Source organism: Colobus angolensis, unplaced genomic scaffold, assembly GCF_000951035.1.
Source record: "Colobus angolensis palliatus isolate OR3802 unplaced genomic scaffold, Cang.pa_1.0 Scaffold280, whole genome shotgun sequence".
In the NCBI taxonomy this organism is placed as follows: Eukaryota; Metazoa; Chordata; class Mammalia; order Primates; family Cercopithecidae; genus Colobus; species Colobus angolensis.
The window spans coordinates 1,654,601-1,672,719 of NW_012116044.1; the positions used below are offsets into that span (position 1 = coordinate 1,654,601).

General features: G+C 40.4%; 1 protein-coding gene across 2 annotated transcripts in view; it reads left to right on the forward strand.

The window, feature by feature from the left end:
• SPATA5 (spermatogenesis associated 5) overlaps positions 1-18,119 on the forward strand; it is a 377,786-nt gene that overhangs the window by 14,943 nt on the left and 344,724 nt on the right. For both annotated transcript variants that reach the window (XM_011948623.1, XM_011948624.1), the window contains exons 8-9: positions 750-873; positions 3,361-3,616. In XM_011948623.1, the coding sequence (XP_011804013.1) occupies positions 750-873; positions 3,361-3,616 (380 nt within the window). The remainder of the gene's footprint in view (positions 1-749; positions 874-3,360; positions 3,617-18,119) is intronic.

The following is an 18,119-nucleotide window of genomic DNA, read 5'->3' on the forward strand; positions in this document are numbered from 1 at the left end:
TTGGTCAGGCTGGTCTTGAACTCCTGGGCTCAAGCCATTCTCCTGCCTCAGCCTCCCAAAATGCTGGCTGTCTTGGTGTTTAATATCGTAATTACTGCTCTTGAATCAAAAAACTCACCATTTTTGAAGTTTATTTTTTCCCCCAATGATAGTAGATGAAATAAGCTGTTTGTAGTCCTAGTACTGTACTGAAAATTTTAAAACTAATGGTACACCTGATTGTTTAGTATGCTTTTGTTGTTGCTGTGTTCGTGGCAGTTGAGATTTCCTTCTGTGAGAGAATTCACATCTGTTTATGGGAGAATTGATCATCTTGCAAGTTTTTATTTTAATGGTTTAAAAATAACAGGGCATTTCTAGTTTATGTCCTTTGGTTTCAAACCTACTCCAAGGGATAGCATCTCTGGCCTCAGCTTCTGAATTTGATCTAGTCATAACAACTTAATGGGCATTACTGGGGAGAGTTCTGGGCATTACTGGAAGAGTTCTTAAGAGACTCTCATCTTTTAAGCAGCATACTCTACTCAATTACCCAGCCTTTTAATGGAAGGCAGATAGAACAGAATATGAAGTTAGTGAGTTAGTATTTTGGGCTAGAATGAATCTAAGGTTTTTTAGCTTAACATTATAATATCTTTATAATATTAAGTAAATTCTAAATTTGATATGTTGCATTTCAATTAAAAAATTAAAACTAAGTAAAACTTCAAATATAGATGACAGATTTCATTTTACTTGTTTGTTTTTAGACACCCGTCAATTATTTTTATTGATGAGCTGGATGCACTTTGTCCGAAAAGAGAGGGGGCCCAGAATGAAGTGGAAAAAAGAGCTGTGGCTTCACTCTTAACACTGATGGATGGCATTGGTTCAGTAAGTGTAGCACTAGTATTGATTCTGTGTAGGATTAATTTTTAATACATGTGTAGTGGCAAAAACTATTGAATGTGTCAGTGTCTTTGGATATTTTAGGATAAAGGAAAAATACTGGCCATAGTATTGGGAAAGATCTGTAAAATAATTTGTTTTAGTAAATTACTTAGTAACTGCTAGGACAACATCATAACCTGGCAGGTTTTTTCTAGCATATAAAATACTATACCATGATGGATTTATTTTGTGATAAATGCTATTAGCTTTAAAACTTGAAGCAAAGATCAGTAAGGAAGATTTAGCAGTTAAATTTTAGGGGATTTTATTTTATTATTTATTATTTCTTATTTTTTTTTTTTTGAGATTGAGTCTTGCCCTGTTATCCAGACTGGAGTGCAGTGGTGCACTCTCAGCTCACTGCAACCTCCGCCTTCCGGGTTCAAGCGATTCTCCTGCCTCAGCCTCCTGAGTAGCTGGGACTACAGGCATGCACTATCACACCTGGCTAATTTTTTTTTAATCTTTTTAGTAGAGATGAGGTTTCACCATGTTGGCCAGGCTGGTCTCGAACTCCTGACCTCGTGATCTGCCCGCCTCGGCCTCCCAAAGTGCTGGGATTGCAGGCGTGAGCCACTGCATCTGGCCTGAGGGGTTTTTATTAAGAAATGTCATGAATAAGTCTTATTACCCATGTACAAATGGACTCTTTCAAGGCTTTGTACTAGGGAAATGAAAGAAAGTGAGAATAATGGAAAGCGTTTTGTACAACATTTAAAAAGAACTTATTCATATTACCAGATTCTCTGATAGGGGATACATTCTTTTATTAATAAAAACTATATGCTAATTATGGCAGGAACATTCATAGGACTAACGATAGGCATGAACAAAAATTTTCTAAGATTTCTGATATCCATTAATTAGAAAAATACACTTTTTATGCTAGATTGTGAATAAGTAAAGTTTTTAGAACCATAATATGTTAGAACCACAATAAATTTTAGAAATTATGTAGTATCAAGTCTCTTTTGCACATTTAAAAACTGGTCATTTAGAACTTTTTGTTTTTACTGCCTAGTGGCAGAAAGTAAACATGTGAAAATAATATAAAGATTTGGCATCAAGTCACTTATATACTAACGTGTTAAAAATTTTAAGTCTGTAAGAGAAGGGTTGTCACCTGGTGGAGGCTGCCTGACCAACTGGTTCTCAGTCCTGGAACAGTACCTAGGAGTGATTGTCATGTCCCAGGTTTGATTCTCAGGTTATAAAGTTGGAGAAGTCAGTGTTATTAGTATGTTGGAGATGATAGAGTTGTGAGGACAGACTGACCCATGATAATAACACTTACAAGAGAATGATGTATAAAATAGTATGCTAGTTTGTTCATTTATAGTCAGAGATGTGATTATTAAACAGACCAGATGTTTGTGTTTATGGATGACCATATTTTCACCTTGATGGCAAATATAGAGAGCTGTCTTATAATTACAAGGGTTCTTGGTAAGTAGGAAATCAGATGAAAGGCTTAGTGTTGGAGAATCTTAATTATTTCAATCTGCTGTCTCTCTCGGCCACTGGGATAAGCCTGTTGTGGTCTAGTGTTCTTGCCTTTGGGCAAGGAATGGAAACATGTGATACTGATGTTTTAGTCTGAAAATATTTAAGGGTCTGTTTTTGCACTTCTAAACTTATAATTCATAGATTCACTGTAGTCCATACATTGTGTGTTGGCACATTCAGTATAATTGATTAGGTTTGAGCTTTAAAAAAAATTTTTTTTAACATAAATTGCATTCCAGTTATGCTTGTCTCTGGGTCATCTGAATAGAATATTGGATAATTTCTACAGGTGGCTGGTCACGATCATAGTTCTTTATTATTTGTTTTTCCTAATTTCATTTTCAGAGAGTAAAAATACCTATATATTCAAGGGTGGCTGATACTTGGATATTGGTTATAGTGTTGTCTCTATTTTCAGGAATTTAAAAATGTATCCATATTAAAAAAACAGTCTATAAGCAAAGATTTTTTAGATAACTTTCTATCAGAATCTTGTTCTATTTGAGTATTATATGTGTCACAATCCTGACTTCCAAGTAGGGGAAAAGGACTATTTAAAACAATTAAAGCAATTATATGGTACAGTATTATATATGTGTTATTTTTTACGAGAATGATACAGTTAAGATGCGAGAAGTAAGAGAGATATCATGGTAGATGGAGAGGTAAGTATTGGAAAACTTTCTGCAGGAGGAAGTATTTAGGCTGAACATTGAAAATGTATAATAAAAGTAATAAATGTATAATAAAAATCTGTTACTAATAAAAGTAATTGACAGGTAATGAAAGTGTAAGAAATAGGACTTAGTATCCTGGACAGTTAGATGATTCAACCTTGTCTGTACAGCCAGTGTGCGCCTCCCGCATTTTTTTTTTTCTAACTTTCAGAAAAATAAGAAATTTATTTTCATTTTATTTTGTTAGGAAGTAAGTGAAGGACAAGTGTTGGTTCTTGGGGCCACAAATCGCCCTCATGCCTTGGATGCTGCTCTCCGAAGACCTGGGCGATTTGATAAAGAGATTGAGATTGGAGTTCCCAATGCTCAGGACCGGCTAGATATTCTCCAGAAACTGCTTCGAAGGGTACCCCATTTGCTCACTGAGGCTGAGCTGCTGCAGCTGGCAAATAGTGCCCATGGATACGTTGGAGCAGACTTGAAAATCTTGTGTAATGAAGCGGGTGAGTGTGGTTTGCTATGGTGAGTCTATATTGATGTGCTTATCTCCAGTTTATTTACATACAAATAATTTATATTTTTACTGATTTCTTAATGGAAGTAGCTTTGTTTCTGATTATAAAATGCGTAATTTTTATTTGAAAAAAATTTTGTTGGAAAAACCTAGATGATTCAGAAAACTATTAAAAAGAAATAAAAATCACTCAATCCTACCTCTAAAGGATAACCACCATTATAGTGTATACAGTCAGCCCTCCATATCCTTGGGCTCAGCATCTGAGGATTCAGCCAACTGTGGTCTGAAAATATTCAGAAACAAAAAAATTTAAAACAGTAAAAAAAATATAAAAATTTAAAAAATACAGTATCATAACTAAGTTGACCCTTGAACTATGAGGGCTTGAACTGCATGGGTCCACTTATATATGAATATTTTTCAATAAATATGTTGGAAAATTTTTTGGAGATTTGGAACAATTTGAAAAAGCTTTTTCTTTAGCTTTGTTGTAAGAATATAGTATATAAGACACGTAACATAAAAAATATGGTTAATCAGCTGTTTATGTTATTGGCAAGGCTTCAGGTCAACAGTAGGCTATTAGTAGTTAGGTTTTGGGGGAGTCAGAAGTTATGCATAGTTTTTCGACTGCACAGGGATTGGTGTCCCTGACCCCCAAGTTGTTCAGGGGTAAACGATATTTACATAGCATTTACATGGGATCAGGTAAAAGTAATGTAGAGATTATTTAAATGATATGGGAGGATGTGTGTAGTCTATATGCAAATATTGTGCCATTAACTGGCTTGAGCAGTCCTTAGATTTTGGTATCTTAGGGGTCCTGGAACCAATACTCCATCGATGCTAAGGGATGACTATATCCTACTAGACTTATCCAAAGTATACACACACACACATACATGGACATATAATCAGATCAATTGGTGGCAGTATTGATGATGACAATATTTATTGATATATTGTGCTGTGCTGTGGAAATCAGGGAGACGTGTAAACTGGAGAATCACAATTTTCCTTAAAATTGAGTGTCATGCCAGACCCCTGTTAACTTCAGTAGGGGTGATACCAAGTTTGAGAGGCCAAAGAAGAGGCCCAGAGCCAATAAATGAAACTTAGGGCTTATTTGGCGGAACTTACTTACAGGGTGGTCCAGTGGTGGTGGGCTGGACAGGAGAACTGCAATCACTTGCAAAAAGCATGCGGCTTGTATAGCATTTTCACTTAGCATCCTCCCCCCAGCAACTTCCACATGGCAACCTCCTTTCTTAAGTTATTACTTTCAGGCGCATCTGCCATACACTCTGCACCAACATATCCTTGCATGGCCCTCACATTCTTATGCCATTCTGTCATGATATCCCTGGGGCCAGGTATGTAGAGGAGCTTTGCAGCTAGATGCTGCAGCAGCAATATAAACTACAACAAAAAAGAATAACAAATATAATAACAATCATACTTCATAGAAAGTTTTTCAGGGACTTGGGAGTTGATTAAAGCACGTGGTTATAGGGTTTCAAGACTTAGATTCTGTGGTGGAAATATGGGTATTTAAGGCCTGCATGGCCTGGGTTACATCGTCAGAGTCATCAGGAATACATACACAACAGGTTTTAATTAATCTATAGGTTCCGCCCTTGTGGGGGCAGTTAAGATGTCCAGGGCCATGCGATTTTACAAAGAAGGGTGCAGGACACACTATTTCTGTCTGCACTGCTGTCATCCACTCTAGCCCATCATCGAGTACAGCCTACCTACAGTGGGAGTGACATTAACTTGCTCCCTTACCAGGCAGAAAATATGCCATCTCATGTCGATGGTGGGAAACTTGCTGCATGAGGTGCTGTTGTCACTGAAGGGAAATAGGTGAAGGTCACCATACCAAGTGTCGAAGTGGCCCCAGGCACTCATGTTAGCTGCCTCAGTGTGGCATGGCAGGCCCACAGTGGAGGAGAGGGGGAGCTCTCTGCAGACCCAGCAGTCTCTTTTCTTCTGGAGAGAGAGAACCATCTTCACCCAGTCCACGAAGAGGTTTGCGGCACACCATCTATGGGCAAAAGGTGAGATGTTTAGTGGGTATAAGAAAGGACAAGTCCTGGCCATTTAACAAGACACGGGGAGTTGTGTCATTCTGAGAGAGCACCACCCCTGGCAGCAACCTGATGCCTGGTTTACAATACCAAATGGACTGGCCCCCCTCTGTAATGTGTTGCAGGAGGCCAGAGGGAGACAGTGGAGGTATAATGTTTCGTGAGAGGATGTTCATCCCCTTGCACAAGGGAGGACTAGGATTCATTATTTTAGAATTACAGCGGAGAGTATGGTATAAAATAGTTGTGACCTATATATCCTGTTCTAGGCCCTTCCACCATGGAGCAGAAAAACTGAACTATCGGGCTGGGTTTGCCATTTCCCAGAACCATGTAATGATGTGCTCCCCCATAGGTCGGTCCTGTGGCAAGGGCAATAGCAGGTTACTTTGTGTCCCAGGTTGGGGGCAAAGGTGTGCTGTTCCTTATCCTATCTACCTGGATCCTGACGGTGGTATCACATCCTTGTGTTAGAAGAGTATACACGATGGGGTGATGAGAATGTGCATGTTCATTCAGGTTGTGCACGGCTGCTGGTAAGCAGTGTGTCCACAGAGCCAATTCCTATAGGAGTTGTTTCAACAGTCCATTCATTTGTTCAGTAAGCCCCACTGCTCTAGGGTTGTACGGCAGGTGGAAATGCCAGTGGATATCTGGGGCCTCTGCCTATTCCTGTACTTTATATCTGGTAAAGTATGAGCCCTGGTCATTGTTAATTTGTTTTTTTTTTTTTTTTTTGAGATAGAGTTTTACTCTTGTTGCCCAGACTGGAATGCAGTGTTGCCATCTTGGCTCACTGCAACCTCCACCTCCCAAGTTCAAGCAATTCTCCTGCCTCAGCCTCCTGAGTAGCTGGAATTACAGGTGTGCACCACCATGCCTGGCTAATTTTTTGTATTTTTAGTAGAGACGGGTTTCACCATGTTGGGCAGGCTGGTATCAAACTCCTGACCTCAGGTGATATACCCGCCTCGCCCTCCCAAAGTGCTGGGATTACAGGCATGAGCCACTGCGCCTGGCCCATTGTTAATATTGATGGAGACTCTGTAGGCTGCACAAATCTGTTCTGGTCCTTTTATGGTGGTGTGCTTGCTGTGATATGCTCGCAGTAGCCCTGTGCTGGTGTCTGCACAAGTTAAGGCATAGTGGCAGCCATCCAATAGGGGCAAAGATCCTATGTAGTCTACCTGCCACTGTTGTGCTGGGCTCTGGCCCTGGGTGATCTTTCTGATATCAGGTGGCAAGGGCCTGCAGTGTTCCTGTGCACAGGTAAGACGTTGCTGACAGATGTGTACTGTGTCTTTGTATCATAGTGGCAGCTCCAATTCTTTGCTGTGGCCCAAAGAGTAAGTTGTCCCCTATGTCCTGTCTTCTTTTGTAACTAGTTGACCACATCGTCTGTGGGGACTCCCTTGAGGAGATGAATGCAGGTTAATTTGTCTGCCTGTTGATTTCCAGGTGGTGTAGATGCAGTGTGGGAATCCACATGGTACATCATTTTATGCATCCCCCGGATGCAATGGGGAATGTCCTTCTACATGTCAGTACCCCAAAGGAGGTGACCTGCTACTGTCTAGTCCTGTGCTTCCCATTGTAGTAGCCACATGTTGAGTCCCTTTACATTGGATTAGGTAAAAGTAATCTAGAGATTATTTAAATGATATTGGAGGATGTACATAGGATATATGCAAATACTATGCCATTTTATATAAGACGCTTGAGCTGTCCTTAGGTTTTGGTATATCAGGGGTCGTGGAACCAATACCCCATAGATACTAAGGGATGACTATATCCTATCAGACTTTTCCAAAGTACACACACACACACATAATCAGATGCATTGGTGGCAGTATTGATGAAGACAATAGTTATTGATACCTCATGCTGTGGAAATTGGGAAGAAGTGTGTGCTGGAGAATCACAGTTTTCCTTAAGGAATGTCATGCCGGATGCCTGTTAACTTCAGACAACCCATCTGTGGGTACAGAGGACTGTTGGGTCTGGCTTATAGAGGAGGACCATCCTGGCAGCTTACAGCTCAACTCATTGGCTCCTATGTCCTTGGTCTATATCCATCCAGATACTGTCAGTGGATGGCTGGATGGCCATGCCTGTTCAAGTGCAAGGATTGCCTCATGACAAGATGTTTGTGTACCAGGCCTGGTCAGACATTGGGCCCTGTCCATCCTGTCTGAAGGAGAGCATCTAGTGAGGCTCAGCAGCTTCCCTTAAAGACTATGTGACAGTTGTTACATAGATGACAGGGCCAAGCACCGAATGGAGCTCTGAGCTTAAGGGGCTATTAATGTGCTCCTCTGTTGCAGGTATGCATGCCATTTGGCCACAGTCTGTGTCTCCGCATTCCCAGACTTCAGTTTCTGGAAGATACCCTTTAGCCAACCTGCTTTGGGGTACTGGGTGCGTACTAGCATTGGGACCCCCTTTGTAATGTCCTCTACTTGTTGTAAGGCATAATGTATAGCACAGAGTTGTTGTTCCATCACACTTTGTCTAACTTCACCCTTTTTCCGTAGCTGGGACCAGAATCCTAAAGGCATGTCTTTGCCTTTGCCACAGGCCTCGCCCAAACCCCTCAGGGTAACTGGCTACATCTGGTTCACAAGGCTGTCTACACCTGAACTCCCAAGGCTTGTATTTATTTCACTGTGACTTCAGCTAATTCAAAGTCCTCATCCTCCTTCGTGGATTAGTCTCAGTGGGCCCCCTTCTTGACTAAACAGTATAGGGGTCTAAGGAGTTGGGCCAAATGGGGAATAAAACGATGCCCATACCCTAGGAGTCCTAAGAAGGTTTATAGCTACTTTGGTGTCACAGGATGTGAATAGGCCTGTACCCTATCCATAATGGCAGAGTCAGGTATTTGGCCGATAAGCCTAGACTCTGGATTTTTGTCTGTGTTTATTGCTCATGCTCTGTTTGCCAGATGAGACAGCAAGGTGTGGGGGTGCAAACTGAAAGCTGGAAAGAGACTCAGAAGTTAGCACGATATCATTAGTGTAATGGAAAACAAGTACCCCTTCCAAGACCTCCATGGCTATGTAAATATTCCTCGGGCAAGATGGTAAAGGCCTATTGTTCTTCCCAGGTGAATGCAAATTGATCTTGACTCTCTGGGGCAGTGGGGATGCTGAAGAAGGCATTGGTTAAATCAGTAACAAAGTGGTAGTGGTATGTGTCCAGTGCCTCTCCTGCCCTCTTTAGAAGGGAGGTGATATTGGTAACAGGTGCATACATTGGGGGGACTGCCTTATTTAATTCCTGGTAATCTACTGTCATTGTCCATGTCCCATCAGGCTTCCACACGGGCCATACATGGCTGTTGTATGGGCTGTGCGCTGGATTTATAATGCCTCCTTGGGCTAACTGCTTAACAGTCCCTGTGGTTTCATTATGTTCCCCCAGCAGGCAGTATTGCTTCAGTGCTACTACTTGCTATGTGGTGTTGGCAGCTGCACTGATGTCCATTTCACATTCCCCTTGATCACATGCTTCACCACTGTCAGTCAGAACTCCCCAGCAGTTGTTTGGAGGGTCAAGCCTGATAAGATATCCATTCCCAAGATGTATTCCAGGATGGGAGCTATCCATACTAAATAGGGTTTTGGTGGCAGTCTCCCAACTTGTAATACTCAGTTCAACCTGTCTGATCCCCCTCCATAATCATCTATTGCTATTTTAGCCCCTTGGTAGTTTAGCCCCTTCAGGCAGAGACAAGTTTTATGGGTCTACTCCCTGTGGGCACCATATATGAAAGTGCATTTGGCTCTAGTATCTACTAGGGCATGCGCAGTCTGTTTATTCTTAGGCAACCAATATATAGTTAGTTCTACATGTGGCCTCTGGCCCCCAGGTACCCTGGCCATCATTACTCTTATCAGGATTCCGGGACCTTGGCTTTCATCCAGTTTAATGGGGTTGACACTTGCCATGCCTGTGCAGGAAGGGTGGTGGGCTGAACCTGAGGCTCCTTAGTGAAGCACTCTTCTGGTGTGAGCTTCTGCCACAGTCTGACCAGAACAGTATTAGGCTGTTTATCTATTTTCATAGCTGTTCCTGCCATTACCAGGTTGCACCACATTTGTTGGTCAGTCACCCTGATGGGCCCCTTGGCCGTCTCCTTTTCTTTGGCGCCCTTGTCTTTCATCCCAGCAGCATATACCCTTTGCCTACAGATTCTCCATTTCTTGTAAGTTGTTGGCTGCTTGGGCCACCTGAGACGCTGGCTGTCCTACTAGGGGACTCTGGATAGACACTAGCATACCACATCACTGGTTGGGTGCAGACTAAGATGGTGTCTTTCATGTTGGCAGTGAAAAGTTCTTTGTTGGACCTTGGTGATGTTCAGCATAGATAGCATGTTTCATCCCTAATTCCCAGAGGATGTCCTGCAATTCATTCATAGTCTGCCATCACAAAGGAGATGTGGGGATACTGCCCTCATCTGGCCATGCTTCATTACAGCTCACAACCACCCAGCTAAGGAGGGGCATGGCCTGATCGTCATTATTGACACCACAGAGGTGCTGCCTCAGGGCTGGGTGGCATGCAGTGGATGCCATTCCACTCATCTGGAGTCTGGAGAGTACAACACCCTCCATCCTCATGTCCCATAGACAGAGAAGCCACCTCTCAATCAACTATCTCTCTTTCTTCCTGAACCCAGCTTCTGCCCAGCTCCACTAGTTCCCCAGTGGTGTAGTGCTGCATTGTGGTACTGCTGTCTTTCAGGCAGAGACAAGTTTTATGGGTCTACTCCCTGTGGGCACCATTGGTCTGACTTTATCTTGGTAGAGAGGATAGGACCTCTATGGGCTTATCCCAGTCCTCACTCTGCTCCTCACTAGAGCTCTCCATTGGGTCCCCGGACTTAGGAAGATTTAGTCATACAGTCCTAACTTGGCATGGGAGCTGGCGACCCTTCAAACAGGCTGCCTGAGAAGCTAGGATTTCCATTTTGTCATCCTGTTTCTGCAGGTGGGACAGTAGGGTCTCTGATGTTTTAGCTTGAGCTAGTCTGGCATCTCTTTCTAGTCATAGTTCTTCCTGTAACGGATAACCCCTGACCTGTGCTGGGAGCTCAGCCCCAGTGGTTGCTGGGAGCACTGTCAAGAATCGCCAGCCAGTTGTGGCTGCCACAGCTCAGGCATCTAACTTTAGTTTAGTTAGATCTACCCCCTGCAACAGCTCTTCCAGACCCTTTGGTGTTTTTGGGGTGTTCTGTACTCATACATTGGGCCTAATCCATCAAGGATAGTGGGTTTTGGGCCGCACATAAATGTGCTGGTCAGCCTGCGATTCCCCCCTTGGATTTCGCCTTTCCTGATCTTATGGTCTTGGTGCTCATGAGATTTTTCTCCACCTTCCTACTGGGTTCACCAGGTTGTGGTACTGGGTCCCTGTTAACTTCTGTAAGGATGGCACCAGGTTCAAGAGGCAAAAGCGACCTGGAGCTAGCAAACAAGACATAGGGTTTTATTAGGGAGAACTAACATACAGGGACAGTCCAGTGGTGGTGAACTAGACAGGAGAACCTCAACTGCTTGCAAAAGGCATGCAGCTTATATAGCACTTTTATTTGGCACCCTCCCCGCAGCAGCCTCCACGTGGCAACCCTCCTTTCTTAAGTTATTGCTCTCAGGTGCATTTGCCATACACCCACTCCCACTGTAATGCCATTAATCCATTCCTGAGGATTAATGTCGTTATGGTCTCATGGCCTAATCGCCTCCCAATGGTTCTACCTCTTAATACCATAACAATGTCAATTAAATTTCAACGTGAGTTTTGGAAGGGACATTCAAATCATAGCAGTTATTTTAGAGCTTTAGTTCAGAAACACAAATACTGGAACTTTTACCTCCAAATCATTGACTCATAGTTGTCTAATTTAGTAGGCTTTGAAGACCCTGCCTTTAGTCTTTTTGACCTTTTATGTGGACTGATATATGTAGGGAAAGAGGCTCAGGAAGGAAAAGCAGTTAGGAAAAGAAAACTTGGAAAAGATATTTAGGAATCTTTGAATATCTTACTTTTGGTGGAGAAAATCATTTTTCTTTCATTTTATTTGATCATTACAATTTCTAGGTTATAGGCATCACAGTTGGGAGAGACTGCAGGTTATGTAGACTATCAAGGCAAATACAAACATTCTTTGAGTACATTATGCTCTAGGACTGGGTCCCATTCTGTCTCGTTTCTGTGAAGCTGCTTCTAGCTTCACAGGGATTAGTGGGCCTGGTCATAGAAATGGATTACGTAGGGATCAAAAAGCAGAAGTATCAGTAGATAATTTTGCTTCTTTCATTGCATTAGGTGGTAATGAAGAGTCTGGATTGCTGTGTAGGTGTTGCTCTGTAGGACTTGCCCGTGGCATCTAGGCAAGTATTCAATGTTCAGCATGCCTTACTAGAGACTTTTTGACTTTCTGATACATTTTATGCACTCTAGAAAGCTCTGGGATTCTTGCTGTCCAGAAACACACAGTTGATGAAGGAAAGAGATTTGTAAACAACTACAAATGTAATGATAAATTGCTCATAAAAAATGTAAAAATGTAGTGACTTCCGTGAGGAAAGGAAATACTGTGGTTAAATAGAAAAAATGACGTCTAAGAAGCAGCTTAAAGTAGGAGTTCTACAGTGAGAAAGTGAGAAAAGGAAAACATTGTTTGACTGAATCCTCCTACCAACCCTAAGATAGAAGTATCAGACAGACTCAAGAAAGGCCTCAGCGTGAATATTCGGCCGAGCTGGGATTTAAAGCCAAGGTCATCTTACTTCAACTTCATGCTCTTAATTAAAACTAATAAAACATGAATTTTGTTCAGAGGGGTATAAGACTTTATAATTTAATTTTAGCCTGTGATACTAAGGATAGGATCAGTTTATAAAGTAGAAAATATCCAGGTATTGAACTGATCTATTTTCCCCTAATCTAGCAATGAAGCAGATTATGAGGAGTAGTTTTTTTTTTTTTTTTTGAGATGGAGTCTCGTCGCTCTGTCACCTAGGCTGGAGTGCAGTGGCGTGATCTCAGCTCACTGCAAGCTCCACCTGTGAGGAGTAGTTTTTAAAAAGATAGTGTTGTAATTACAGAATCCAATAGGGAAAATATGTGTGGTTTTGTGTATACTGTCCCAAATACTAGTGTATGTTGTATTATGTAGTATCATTTTCTTTATATAGCAGAATAAAGTTTAAAAACAGTATGCTGGAAGTTTTTGCAAGAAAATTTTCTAAGGAGGCAGGGTGGTATAGTGTAGAATAGGTTTTGAGAGTTGGACAGACCTGCTTTTAAAATCAGGCTTGTGATCTTAGGCAGGTTCTGTGCCTTATCTGAGCCTCAGATTTCTCCATTTGTAAATTGAGGAGATTGGAGTAGATATTTTAGTGTCATAATGCATTATGACATTCCGTGGACATAAGGGAGAACAAGAAAAAAATGGAAGAAAAAGAAGGATAGGAAGAATTAGAAAAAGGAAAGGGAGAAAGAAGTTAAAGAAAAAGCCCTAAGCCTCTTAAGGCCTCATCAGCTATTTTCAGTGGTCTTCTCTTTTGTATCTGTATGAATGACTTACACTTAGGTAGTCAGGGTTTTCCCATGGTGTTCTTAGAAACAGTGCTATAAAGCAGACTAGTGTTTTTTGTGAAGTGCACTGCATTTTCTCATTGGAACAGTTATAATTTCTGACTAAAGACTGAGTAAATTATCAATTTGATTAGTAATGTGACTTAGAAAGCTGAAACAATTGTGAATCTATAAGCGTTTGAAGTGGTAGGACTGTGCTCCAAGTGCTATAGAATAGGAATAAGTGTATCCCACTTATTGAACATACAGCAGCATTCCTGTATACTATGATGTGTGCATTGAGCACAGGGAAGAACATTCATTCTACGTGGTAGATTTGAACTACTCTCTTAGCTTTAAATAAAAAGAATTAGATGTTGGTGTTGCATTCCACCTCAGGTTACAGCACTTATTAGGGAATAATTTGAGTTGCTCTCAGTCCTTTGAAATAACTGCCTACACAAGTTTGAACTCACATCTTTTTTGTTGTTGTTGTTGTTAAACATGGTAAGTTTTCTTGGGCAGGTGCAGGCAGTCACAATCATTACACTGATCTTAGAATTACCCAGAAAGTTAGAATAATTGTTTTTTTAAAGAGTCATGGTAATATCTTAATATTTGGAGGCAATATTAATGACTTCTGGTATATTATAGGTGCTCAATAAGTATTTGATTAGTTGAATTGAAGAATAATTTGACAAATGTATGTAAAATCTAAGAGACATAATTATTACCCTATACACCCTTGATAGAGATGAATAGTGTTTATTAATTTTAGTTGAGCTTGGTTTTGTTTGTAAATACCTTGGGAATCATCTCTTTTTTTCCACCCTTTTTTGCCTTCAGAAATCCCTGCTTTGTGCTGAGGAAAGAACTCTTAAGTGGTTACTGCTACCTTTATAAGTAGCAATGAGCAAGTTATATGTTCTATGTAATCTTCAAAAATGTAAGACAGTGAGGCTGCTTTAAATAACTGATTTTAGTCCATTTTTGCCTTCCCGCTGACAGATTTCTAAGCTTTGGCTCTGATATGGCCTTTAACTACATTTGTTTAAAACAAGTGCTTTTCAGGAGGTGTTTTCATTGTTCACCCATTGTTCTATGTTTAAATGGAGTGCTTGTAAATGGCCACTGGCATATATGGGTAGTTAAGGCATCTTGACCAGATTTGTGAGTTTGACAGTAAGAGACTCCATCTCCAGGAGATGTATTTCTGGGTTTGTAGGTTAAATCTGTCTCTTTCTATTACTTCTTCTTCCCCACGGAATTCAGGTTTGTTTCACGTGTTTTTAATTCAGGACTAATCACTTACAGCAAAGGGTCTTAAACATTATTGTATGAGAATCACCTGTAGAATTTGCTAAACCAGGTTACTGAATCCCACCCCCAGATTTTCTGATTCAGTAGGTCTGAGCTGGTGCCTGAGAATGCTAACAAGTTCCCAGGTGATGCTGATGCTGGTGCTAATGCGGCTGATCTGGAGACCACATTTCGAGAGCTTTTGACGTGTAGGGCATTAGTTCCTAAACCTCATTATGAGTCAGGCTCACCTGGGAAACTACACGTTCACTCACTTGAGCTCACACTTGCATTCACATTCCCACTCATAATTAAGTGTTTAAGGGAGTTAGGAAGCTGGAGGCAGGATTTATAATGTTTTCCAAGTGATTTTGAAGCAGCCAGTCTTGCCTTTGTCCGTGATTGGGTATTTGATTCGCTGATTTGGGCAAGTGGTTCTCCAACCTATGTAAGAATCATTTGTAGAGCTGGTGAAAACACAGTTCTGGGGTCTATCCTGCTGATTCCTGTACGTCCAGAAGATCCAAGTGGGGCCCCAAATTTGCATTTCTAACAAACTTGCAGGTATGTCATTGCTGCTGGTCCAAGAACTGTACTTTGAGAATCACTGATCTAGGGCAACCAACTACCCAGTTTTTGGAGATTCTCTGTAACTGATTTAAATAACTGGATTAAATTTAGGGAATGGAATTCTTTGACTATCTCTAATAGTGTTGAGTTTCCTTCCAGAAGTTTTTTGTGATAGTAATGTGCTCTTCCAAACTATCATTTAACTTTGCCACTCAAGGGAAAATGAATGTCTAAGTTTGTTTTTCCGTTATGTATAATGGTTCTGAATAAAACTTTAAAAGTGGCAAATAATTCTGAAAAGAAAAAGTCACAAGTAAAACAGTTAATTAGCAATTAAGAATACAAGTAAGAATACAGACGTGTGTATTTCCTAGTTAAGATTGTGGACCTGCGTGTTTGTGCTTTTTGTATTTTGTTTCTCTGATGATTTTCCCTCTTGTGGACTGTCTCATAGTGAAGGAAGCTCTGTACTTTTTAACAAAAGTTGTGCACGTATGTCTAATAATGGCATGAATTGAAGTGATTCAGAATTTCTTAGAACATAGTGAGCTATGCTTCCTGATTGTTTCTGTAATCTAAAGGTTATTGTTTGTAGGATACAAATACGAAACCTCTGTAGTATTTATGTAGATTGCACATGCCTTTTCAGAGGACAGAAAGTTTACAATCCATACTTTGTGAGAGTGATAATGCATCTTTCGCAGTGTGCTTACTCTCAGCATCTCTAATCTTTTATTCCAGGTCACTAAATATTTTTCATATCTTTTAACTTTATTCCCATAATGAATATGAAAGTTGGAAGTACTACAATAGGTGCTGTTGCTTTCAACCCTTAGATCTCCCATTATCTGAGCAGATAAAACGTTTGGTGTTTGTGATTGGGTGTGAAGCTTATTTTCAAAAGTTAGATTTTCTTTATAATTAATTTTTGAGCTAGAGTGTGGTTTGATATGTCATGACTTGTCCAGAGATCTAATGTTTTGTAGTTCACCTTTTTAAAGCAAAGAGCAGCTGCATTTTGAAATGTTTTATCTCAAATGGACAAGCTGTTTACAAGCTAGACTCTAACACATCCTGACATTTAATGTCTATGTTTGTATTCCTCCTGGGATTAAGCTGCCTTTCTAATTAATTAGTTGCATAGCCTTTTATTAATTCCCTCAAAATTTATAATGTTTTAAATTAACAATATAGATAAGCATACTGCATTTTTTGGGAAAACATGAAATGTTAATTATGTAGCAGTGACATGAGTTTTATAAACTCTGTTGAATGTTAGAAGATGCTTACAACAATGTTTTCCAAATATAGGGATTTATTATAAACTTATCCTTCTAAGGCCGCCTGTGCCATTTCAGGAGAGTTAATATAAATAGATCTTGATTTCTTCAAGAAGTGGACTTAGTCATTTTGTTTATAGTGAAAGGAAGTATTTGCTTTGCATCTCTAAGAATTATCTTTAGCATCCTTGTTAATTACACATCGTTTCAACATGTTCTTACCAAATTCTCAGGCCTTGATAAGGTAGCGTAACAGAACAGGAAGAATTAAAACTCATATTTAAATAATTGTTTTGTTATTATAGCACTTAAATCCATCTAGTAACAATTCTGAATCTAATAATTGTAACTTTTTCTGAGATGGAAAATTTTATCTCTTGTCCAGTGTTCTGAGATATTTTTAGCTCATTTGTCCCTCCACCTCCAACTGGCTTAGTTTAACAGGGATTTATGGAGCATCTGCTATGTATGTAATAGTCCAACTCCTATGAAAGGTTCTGTTTCTAATATTTTTTACTGTTTTTTCAATTCTGTCAATGTTGTTTTCTAAGTTAGAATTAAAATATTGATACTGTAGAAATTTAATATTTTAAAATAAAGTCCAGGGAAATAATGGGATTTATTGCAAAGCCTATGGTGAGCTCTACATTCAAATGCTAGCATTATACTTTATCAGCTGATAAACGTTGAGCAAGCTGTTCAACCTCTTGGGTTTTATATCCTCAGCAGCTAAGTAGGGATAACACTAGATGGTTTTAAGTGTTCTTATGAGGTTTAGTAATATAGCCTGGCAGCAGTGGTGATGGTTTATATAGGCCCTTGGTAAGTGTCACTTCATTTTTCCTTTTCTTCTTTAGCCTCTGGAAAACTGATATTTAAACGTTTTCTAAAAATTGTATTTTATGTATATTTGTGCATTTCTCTGGTAGAAGCTTATTTGGATTTTGGCAATTTTTCTGATACGAAGTGTTCTTGGTTATCCTAATATAAGAGATAGGGAAATCTGGCAGAATCCTTTGCTTTGCTAAAGTAGTGATTTTCACTGAATCTGAATCAGTAAAAATCTTGCCCGTCAATAAGAATATGCAGACTAGAGACACAGCTTGTTTTTGGGTAGCCTCCTTGACAGATTTTCTTTCTTTTTGAGATGGAGTCTCACTCCTTTTTCCCAGGCCAGAGTGCGGTGGTGCAATCTCGCCTCACTGCCACCTCCGCCTCCTGGGTTCAAGTGATTCTCCTTCCTCAGACTCCCGAGTAGCTGGGATTACAGGCACGCACTACAACGCCTGGCTAATTTTTGTATTTTTAATAGAGATGGGGTTCCACCATATTGGCCAGGCTGGTCCTAAATTCCTGACCTCAAGTGATCCTCCTGTCTCAGCTTCCCAAAGTGCTGGGATTACAAGTATGAACCACCGTGCCTGGCTGACAGATTTTCTTGCTGAACTTTGGGTCATCCCAGATGTGAGTTCACTGTGGGTGTGTAATGGAGCAACAGTAGTAGGAATACAAGTTAAATTGATGTATATGTCATGACAGTCTGTCCAATTCAGTGGTCCCCAACCTTTTTGGCACCAGGGACCGGTTTTGTGGAAGACGGTTTTTCCATGGACCTGGGGTGAGAGGGTGGGGATGGTATCTGGATGAAACTGTTCCACCTCAG